Raw genomic sequence first — 9,205 nt, 5'->3', positions numbered from 1 at the left:
AGGCACTCAGAATCTTTGCTACTTCAAAAAACCCAACTACTACTTAGGTGAGGAAAAAACAAATGTGCACAGCCCAGGAAATGCACAGGAACCTCAGTCCAGGTATCCTTGATGAAACGTGTCAATTCATTATCATTTTATATCCTAAAAACAAGGGTGAGTTATACATCCTTCAGTTGCTGAACTCTATTCCCAGCTTTGGCCTCAGCCCAGTCTTAGTGTTTGTTTCCCATTTGAAAATAACATCTGCTGCACCTGTTGTATGATGTATGGTCTGTATGACATGTGTTGGATGGATGATGTATATATGATCTCTGTAAAAGGTAAGAGTGTGAGATTTCAACAGAAGCCATTCTGATCAAACCATCAGATGTTATAGGAGCAAAAACTACTGTAAGTAGCTTTACCAAAAAGTGCCAGCAAGGATTGTAGAGCAAAGTGCATGGTCCTCCTGTTAGCTTGTTTCCCAGTTTTCAGAATCACCTCCTCTTGGCCAACTTCACAAAGGTCAAAACCTGTAGCAGAATATGGAGCACAAAATCACATCTCATCGCAATATCTGATGTCTTAAACAAGCGTGATCTCATTTAGAACACAAATAGAACAAAAAGATCTGTCTGTCCAAACTGACAGACCAAATGCACCAGTATTTTTTAAGTTACAAATTACCTGGAATTGTCAGGGAATGATATACTAAACACAACTCGGGACAGCATCCCACAGGCCCCTACCATTCATCATTAATCCAAAGTTTTCTCACAGAAGTGAGTCTGAAGAAGAGCACAGACCTTGGAATTCAGCAAATGAGGGCTGGGATGCAGGAAGCATGACTGTGCGTGAGAAACGACACCTGACTTTTACAAGCTCCTCAAGGAGTCTTCTTGGATGTTTCTTTTTGCAGCGTTGCCTCTTCCCTGCAATGATCTTTTACTAACTCTAAGCAAGGTCCAAGCTGGAATAAAATCTAGTTTGATATTTAGTTCTCATCTGTCTTTTCTGCAGGATGTAGACCCTGGTACATACTACCACCCTGGTACGTCCTATCCTTGCCCAGTGCACATTTTTCCCAGACAAAGGAATGGCTGGTTCACTTCAGTCAGAAGGGCAGAAGCAAACTCAAAAGTATGTATTATGAACAAGAAGGGAACAGGATCTTGAAATAAAAACTGGAGCTAAAGCAAATGGACAGCACCAAGCTGCTGTAAACCCTGAAATCCATGTTCTGCAGACCTAGGAGATGTTTTGGTGTATGAGAGAAAAATGCACCTTACCACGGGCCAACCAATAAGCAAAAGAGCTCTGTGCGTGTGCACCAGCAGAGACATACTGAGCAGTCAGCGATTGCATCCAGAGATGCAAAGACCAAACAGCACCCAGAGAAATAAATCTAAAGCTGTGAGTCCTGTCACTACTTCAAGCCACTATATCAAACACCAGCAGTAGTTTTAGGAAGACAATGGAAAGAAATGTTCTCCTACCTAGAGCTGCCAGAAACTCATGACAGCCAGGTAGCCTCCAGAGCTGGACACTGATGGAAACCTGGATTGGTGCAGAGGAGAAATCTTGCTCCTTCTCGCCTGCCTGAAGTTGAACCAGGACTTGATGCAGCTGAAGATAACAATACAAACATTAGCCATTCCATACAAATCACATCACTGCTTTTCTGACAGTCACAGCTAAACAAATGCAGTGCAAACGTCCATTTCCCTGTACACCCATATATTCAGCTGCTGCTCCTGAACAGAACAGTGAGATGAAAAGGTCTGGACAGTCCAGGGACAGCAACAATGGACAAACTTGAACAGCAGCAAAGGTCGGGACAGAACAAGGTGAGGGTTGGGGGGTGTGGCCAGTGGAAACTGAGCAAGAAGGAAGCACAGCAGGAAAATCTGTGAAGTGGAAGAAAAGCAAAGAGATACTTTGGGGCTGCTCACAGGAATATAAGAAAGCCTATTCCATGACTGAACCATACTCCTTATGCAAATCCCAAGAAACTCATTCTCAGCATGTAAATGGGCAAAACAAGTCACATGAAACCACGGAAGACTTTCCTAATACCTCCATGGTCTCCAGGAAAGATGTTTCTCAACTGTGCCCAAGGGACAGGAGTAGCAAAGTAGAGAAAAAAAGTGTTTATGAAGATCTGACACAAATAAGGTGCCAGGATCCCATGTAATTCAAAAACACAGCCAGTGCAGGAAGGATGGAAAGTCATTAATCAGGGACCATCTAAACTCAGGACCACCCATCTCTTACAACCCACAAAAGCTTACACTTCTTTTTTTCCACAGTAGCACTACGGAGCAAGCTCCAGGCCTGAAAGCAGCTTGAAGACACTACTCTGCAGTGCAGGGAAATAAATGGGTCTGCAGAGACCAAGGCATTTTATCCTGCACAGCAGCGTCATTCCCCAGTGCATGTGATACTCACCATTCCCACCATATTTTTAACAGCCTTCGGGCAGCAGGTAACAAGAAGGGAAAAGAGGAGAAAAGAAAGAAAGAACACAGGTTATTCTGTGCTACAAAATGCCTGTGATAGGGAACCCTGCTGTGACATATCCACATGCAAACCAGCATCCTGACTCCGAGATGCTCCATCCAGAGAAAAAAGGGAGCAATGGAAATGGCTTGAGCTGTGAATCAGGAGTCCAACCGCGTGGGAACAGGCAGCTGGAATCTGGGAGTGCCCAGCTCATTACAGTCAACTCAGACACTTAGCAGGCAGATATTCGGCCAACCCACATTCTGGCAGAAGGCTGAACATAAAACAAGCCTTTCTCTTGTTTTCTCTGGGATACATTATTGGCACTAAATGCAGTCAGGAATCCCTAACTTTTCCTTGCACATGTGGTAGTACTGAAGTTTTCTCTTTTGTGGTTCCTGCCTTCTGTTTCGCACTAAAACTGAGCATTTTTTATCCAGAGCAAAAGATCAGGCTCCCTGCCTTGTTGCTTCACTAATGCCAAGAGCACCTGCTCCCTTATGATGCCTATCACCCATATGGGAAAGACAGTAAGCAACACCCACTGACTGAACTGTCAGTTATTACACTCCAGTTTTCAATAAAATCTTCTCTCCTTTGGAACAGGCAGAACTGTAGCTGCTTACCAACTGAACTGCTGAGAGGAAGGAGGGGGAAAAAAGCAAGTAATTGCATAGGAGGGGAGAGCTAAGTTGAAAAACCCTGACTTGTAACTGGATAGTGTCTTGTGCAAAAGGAAATTCTGCCTGGGGTTTGGGCTATAGAACATTTGCAAAAACAATGCAATACCCCTGCCAATACTTATTGCATGGGGCAGCTGAGGAAGTGGTGAGTGCATCTTTTGTTAGTTGTGTACAGCCATCTGAATGTCTTTCCTAGGGTGATCTAATTATCCGAGGCAAGAAGACAATCGTAAAGTAATCTCATGGACACTAACACATTCTGATCTGTTGGAACGTTGTCTACTACTCATCACATCCCTTCTACTCCGGGCCTCCCTCTGGTGGCAATGAGGACAAAATAACCCTGCAATTCAACCACAGAAGTCTCAGACACTGAGAAAAGAGCCAAGGCAAGAAAGCAAAATTTCTAAAGGACAAGCCATTAGAAATATCTCATGTGCTACTGTAGATCATAAGATGAAACCCTTTCCTTGAAGCAGACTCAGTCTAACGGACAGACAAAGCAGGCTTCTTAATGAGTAACAGAAAAGCTGGGGCTGTTATTTTGAATTTTGTGGAGAGTCAACAGGACAGAATGAAGGGGAGCCCTCTGAAACTACACAGGGATAATCCTAGCTACCCACCATGGTACTTCCCTAGAACACTTTTTCATGGGGAAAAGGGAAAAGAAAGTGAGCTGTATGCCCATTCACTATGTGCAGCGTGTTCTTTACTAAAGCAGGCAAATGATCAAGATAAACTGCATTAGAGGAGCAATCAGGACAGTACGAAACATGTAATGGGAAGCCAGCCAGGCTGGTGGCACAGAGAAAGGTTAGGTTATGCTAGGCATGCTAGAAGGACTGAGGAGAGGGAGGAACGTGAAGGAGATTAAGGGGAGCAGGGAGGAGTCCCACAGCCACAGGTGCCACTGCCTTTTAAAGTCTGCGAATCCCTTCAGCAGAGCTATGAGCACACACACCACGGGAAGCATAAGCTCAGTAAGTTTTCTGACAGACCTCACGTTGCCAAAGTCAATTATACCTCAGGACTTTGGTAATTACAGCGGACAAAGACCAGCCAACATGGGCCCTAGACAGGACGGCCAAATAGCAGCTAGTCGTTCTGCCGCCCGTTTCCCATATTTTGCTTCCCCCTACTGCAGTAGGTATCATGTTTTCACTTCTGCCACTGAACGGAGAGACCTAAGGCCATGCATCCCAACAACATACCTGAGTTTTTCTTGTCTGGACACACACTTTCATTCACACAAACACGCAAGTTTAGAATTTCAACCCTGAAGTCTCCTAGCAAGGTTGATAAACCAGAGTGTAAACAATTCTGTGCATTTCTCAATTTACTGACCTGAGAAGAACCTTTAGAAACTGGTACTGGAGGAAAACCTCCCAACTCACCCTGTTGATAAGCTGTTCTCCTGTTTCTGAAGCTGTGATAAGTTTACAAAGTGCCTGAAGTGCAGGGTTAGGCAAACCTGAAAAACATCAGCATAAACAGGGATTGTTAAATATCTGTTTCTTTACTGCTAGAAATGCAACAACCTGAACAGAACTAACTCGGCTAATTCCTAAAACCCCTCCCCCCACATCACCAAGCAGTTCTGGAAGCAGCAGCAATGAAGCAACAGCAATTTCCAGAAAGCAAACAATCTTCCCGCTTTGCATCTGACTGAGAGCTGGGAGAAAGGAATAGTCACATCATGGTTCTCAGATACTGTACCCAGTAGTAAATGATTCCCATCTATGACAAAATTTTCATAAACATTTACTTCTAGAACCTCTACCCTGTTAAATACTATTTCACTGATGTAAAACTTCACCATTTTACACTCTTGCATCAAAGAAAAGCAGGGAAAGGTTGATGTCTGCTTGGACAGACGAGGACAGAGCCCAGAGCCAGCCTGCTTCTTACCTAGGAGGGACTGTATGGTGGTGCTGCACTGCTGCAGGCGGTCACCGGGGTCAGAGGTTGGGAAGAACACAGCTGCTGGGAGGCCACTGGCTGGAGGGTCCAACCTAAATCCTACTGCAGTGAGTAGTGCCTGCCAGCCTGGAATGCCACCAACTTTATTCTCCACGCTTTGCTGGGAGGTATACATGGAGTTGTGCTGCCCGTTCTGGATTCGCTGCAATGATTTCTCCACCTTTGGGGAATACACAGCATTAGCTTACTTTAGAAGAGATTTTTACTAACCACCTCTTTTTATACAGCGAAGAGGCAGGTACAGCAGGTTTAGAGACAGTGAACCCAGTGTTGAACCTGACCTGTCTTACACAGAAGGATGTTAGTGCACTTGAAATCAGAGGCTCCAGTAAGTCAGCACTCACAGCTGTAAAATCACTGTGATGTCAGTATTCTCTGGGATGCTGGGGAAAGTAATGCCACAGGAAACTAAGTACCACTTTGATTGTGACAAGTTCCCTATAAGCCTGGCAGCTGCATTTCTCCCCAGAAGATGACTCGCATTCAGGTTCCAGTCTCTTGCATACACTGCTTATTACCAGGCAAGAGTCTGCAGCTATACGGTAAAAAGTAGAGAGACATGTGTGTCCACAAAACCCAGCAACTGGGATGACTAGCAATGTTCACAGGTTTCTATCGTCCTATGGATACTCCATATTCCTGTGGCACCACAGAAGACATATTGGAAAGAACAGTACTAAAAGTCATTAGAGATTATTCTAGCTATCTGGCAATTTGGCTTCAGTCCTGCTGCTCCCCACAACAGGCTACTGGCACATATGGGGACAAAAGTGCCTCTTATTTTCCAAGTATGCAAAGAGACAGCAGTCACTGTGCTCTGCATCTCCATGACTGCAACGTTCATAGCTATTTTCTTGTAGAAACAATTAACCCCAATGATTATCTCATCTTTAAAGCAGAGACCCATTTCAACAGCTGAGGGAGGACTTTGTCACAATACAATGTAAGATTTCACTTACTTTGCCTCTTTTTGCTCCAGACACTCCATCAGGTGTCCCAGTCTTTTTACACTGACCCAGAGTTTTCACAAGAGACTACCTTATGGTAAGGGATAAGGGCTGAAGGTGTATATTCAAGTGCGAGTGGCTACACACCAGGGTGTTCCTCTTCCCATTCATCATCTACAGATACATACCCACAGGTAACATTATCTCACAACTACACGGGCTGCAATGCCCCTTCCTGTGCCTGCTGGGTGTGGTAGTGTTTCCCTTCTCTTACCAGATGTAGCAGGACACGCAGAGCATCTCGTGCCCTTTCAGGGTGTTGCAGAATCTCAGTCAGGGCCTGTCCTACTAGTGAAGAAGGGCTGTTCAGCTTCATATCACTCCCAATAAGCATGAAGCCTGCAGAATTGAGAATGAGATATGCTCGATCACTTTTTGTTACAGAAATGTTCAAAACAGAAGCAGATAACCTCTGTCCTCTCAGACTAATGGAATGATTTGCTGTGATACTTTTTCTCAGAGCAGCTGCCCACTCCCTGCCTGGTCCCATAGACTGAAATTCCAGACAGCTTCTAGACGCTTCTTACCGTCCTCCTCTATTAAATCATCAGCATTTTCCTCTTTGAGCAAGCCAAAAAACACTGACTGCAGCTAAACTTGTCCTAGCATGCTCCGTGTCTCCCTTATAGCAGTGGAAATCAATAGATGCTAAACAGTGCTCACAGAAACAGAACTCAGAAAACTGAGAGCTTTCCCTGTCTTGGTCAGAAACCTGTCTTGGCTTACGCACCATCTAAATGCTAGATCCTCCAAATATCAGCACAAGGAGCTCTGCCTGCCCCTTCTCATTGATTATAGCGAGGTATGTAGCTGACCATCCTTGCTCTGGTGCTCTGAGACACCACCAGGAGTTAAAGGTGAAAGTCAGGGATTGTGTGTAACGAACTTGCTTCCATACCATGGAAGGGGCAGTACTAAGACAGCCTGAGTAGCTGGAGGCCTCTGCTTGGTGGTGATGCCAAGCACCCATGTCCATGCTCATTCTTCCTTGCCTGGGATGTGGTCACTTTTTTATTTTTCTTTATTAATGCTCCTTCGAGGCAGAAAAATCTTGGAAGGAAAATAAAATACAAACTGGACTGTAACCTAAACTCAGCTCCCACCTGGTATTGTCTGAATCACGTTCTAATGCTGGACTCAACAAGCCTGAAAACACTGTCAGACTAACTCCATATGCTCATTTTAACAAGCTCTCCTGAGCTTCCCACTTCCTTAGCTACATACACTTTACATCAAAGCCATACTCGCAACAGCTTCCTGATCTAAAAAACATGGTACTGCTTCCTGTGCAAAAAAAAAAAAATCCATTTGGGGAATGTCTGCAGCTTTCAAAAACCGGGACTTGTGCCGGCAAAAAAAAGGTTATTTGTACATATCCCTGTAATAACACTGTTGAGGGCCAAGACTCCGTCTTTCTGAATCTCAACTCGCTCATCTAATTGAGAGGGAGTAAGCACCAGCAACCCACCCCAGAACTTACGCTGCTGAGAAATTTCCAGTGGAAGCAAGGGAAACCCTTCTGTTAACAAGACCAAAAAAGTAAGCTATACAAGGTTTATGTCACGGAAATCACAGCTACTGGTTGCTGCTGCAACTTCCAGAAGTACTACTCTTGCCTCCTTGTTAGAGTTTCACTCAATTCTCAGTGAGAAGGTTCTGTAAATTTGCTCAAGCTAACTCCATCCCAAGTACCCAGGAAACTTGACCCTACAGATTTCAAACATAGGGAATGAATTATTGTATTGCACATTATTTCTTTCCAGTCATGATACTGTTGTGAGGAAACACACTTCACCTCACAATTGCTTTAAATTATATCAAATTCATAACCCATTCACTATACACAGTGAAATATTGACGTTTTCCATGACACTGACATTCAACCACACTCAGCTGAACCAGGGTCTGAAACACAGGGGCTGAATTCTGGGAGAGCACAGGACACGTGCTAGTCCCAACTACCTGCTAGCACCGCTTCTTGCTTAACTCAAACAATTTGGCATAAGAGCATTTCCTAGAAACCCCATCTTGTTTGTCAAAAAGCAGATTCTTCCTACCTGCCCAGTTGGATGGATGGGAGAACTGCTTGCTGCTCTGTACAGTTTTCATCGCTTCTCCAAGGGCTGCACTGGCTTTCATCCCATTTAAGAGGGAGGAGTAGAAGGCATGCACAAACATTTTGGAAGCAGACACAGGAACAGGCCAGAGCGACACTAGGACACACTGAGCACCAGCAGCCAGGAATGCTCTTGTCAAGCCAATTACTCCATCAGCAGTGACTTTGCTGCTGGATTCTTGGTAAGAGCCAAGAACCACTAATTTGACAGGAAGCCGCAGATCCAGGACATCAGCTGCTGTAAGCAGAAACTCCTGAAGAGGAGGGCAGTCTGAGATGCTCTCCACATCACTGGCATCATCCTGCATCCGAAGGGATTCTGGGATTGTGTAGGGGTTCCCAAAAGAACTTTTGCTGCTGGCTGGATTGCTATCGGTGTTGGGTGTCAGGACCAAAGCAGCCAGTTTCCAGGAGACATGGGTTGCAAAATGGACACATTCTGCCTGGGTGAGGGCAGTCATGACCCTCTCTTTTGTTGCTGCACTGCCAACTAAGGGCTGGCAGCCAAGTAACTCAGATACCATATATGCTTCCTCTTCTGCAGAGGGCATAGGTCCCCATAGCCACCTGTCCATAACTGCTGAAGGAAGCTTGGGATTTCCTATGACAGCTGCCATTGAGGTAGAACTGGAGTAAGCAGGAGTATTCTTCCTCGCATGGGACTACAGAGAAAAAGAGAGAAAATGGGGTTCAAAGATCTGTTTGTTATGGTGCTGGTAATAAAGTATCCTGTCTCTTTGGCTCTAAACAGAAGTCTGGTTGTCATAATTGCAAAACCACTTTGTGTTTCTTTAGTTTCTTCCATTTAACTATTCCAAGGAACATTTCCACCTGAGTCAAGGCAGGATTTCTATCCCTATGTCTTGGGTGAATGGATAGATAAGAACAGAAAGCAACAGGCTTAGCCCATGTCCCTTTGAGGGCTGCAGCAGAGC

The 9,205-nt window shown here is 44.8% G+C and overlaps 1 protein-coding gene across 4 annotated transcripts in view; it reads right to left on the bottom strand.

Moving 5' to 3' along the window:
• TTC28 (tetratricopeptide repeat domain 28) overlaps positions 1 to 9,205 on the bottom strand; it is a 197,662-nt gene that overhangs the window by 5,654 nt on the left and 182,803 nt on the right. For all 4 annotated transcript variants that reach the window (XM_075110409.1, XM_075110410.1, XM_075110411.1 and 1 more), the window contains 6 exons: positions 8,212 to 8,932; positions 6,369 to 6,493; positions 5,076 to 5,307; positions 4,562 to 4,638; positions 1,479 to 1,608; positions 408 to 515 (listed from right to left, as the gene is read on the bottom strand). In XM_075110409.1, coding sequence (XP_074966510.1) covers positions 408 to 515; positions 1,479 to 1,608; positions 4,562 to 4,638; positions 5,076 to 5,307; positions 6,369 to 6,493; positions 8,212 to 8,932 — 1,393 coding nt within the window. The remainder of the gene's footprint in view (positions 1 to 407; positions 516 to 1,478; positions 1,609 to 4,561; positions 4,639 to 5,075; positions 5,308 to 6,368; positions 6,494 to 8,211; positions 8,933 to 9,205) is intronic.

Source organism: Phalacrocorax aristotelis, chromosome 15 (assembly GCF_949628215.1).
Source record: "Phalacrocorax aristotelis chromosome 15, bGulAri2.1, whole genome shotgun sequence".
NCBI classification, from domain to species: Eukaryota; Metazoa; Chordata; class Aves; order Suliformes; family Phalacrocoracidae; genus Phalacrocorax; species Phalacrocorax aristotelis.
The sequence above is the reverse complement of the archived record's forward strand: the minus strand, read 5'-3'. Positions and strand labels throughout refer to the sequence as shown.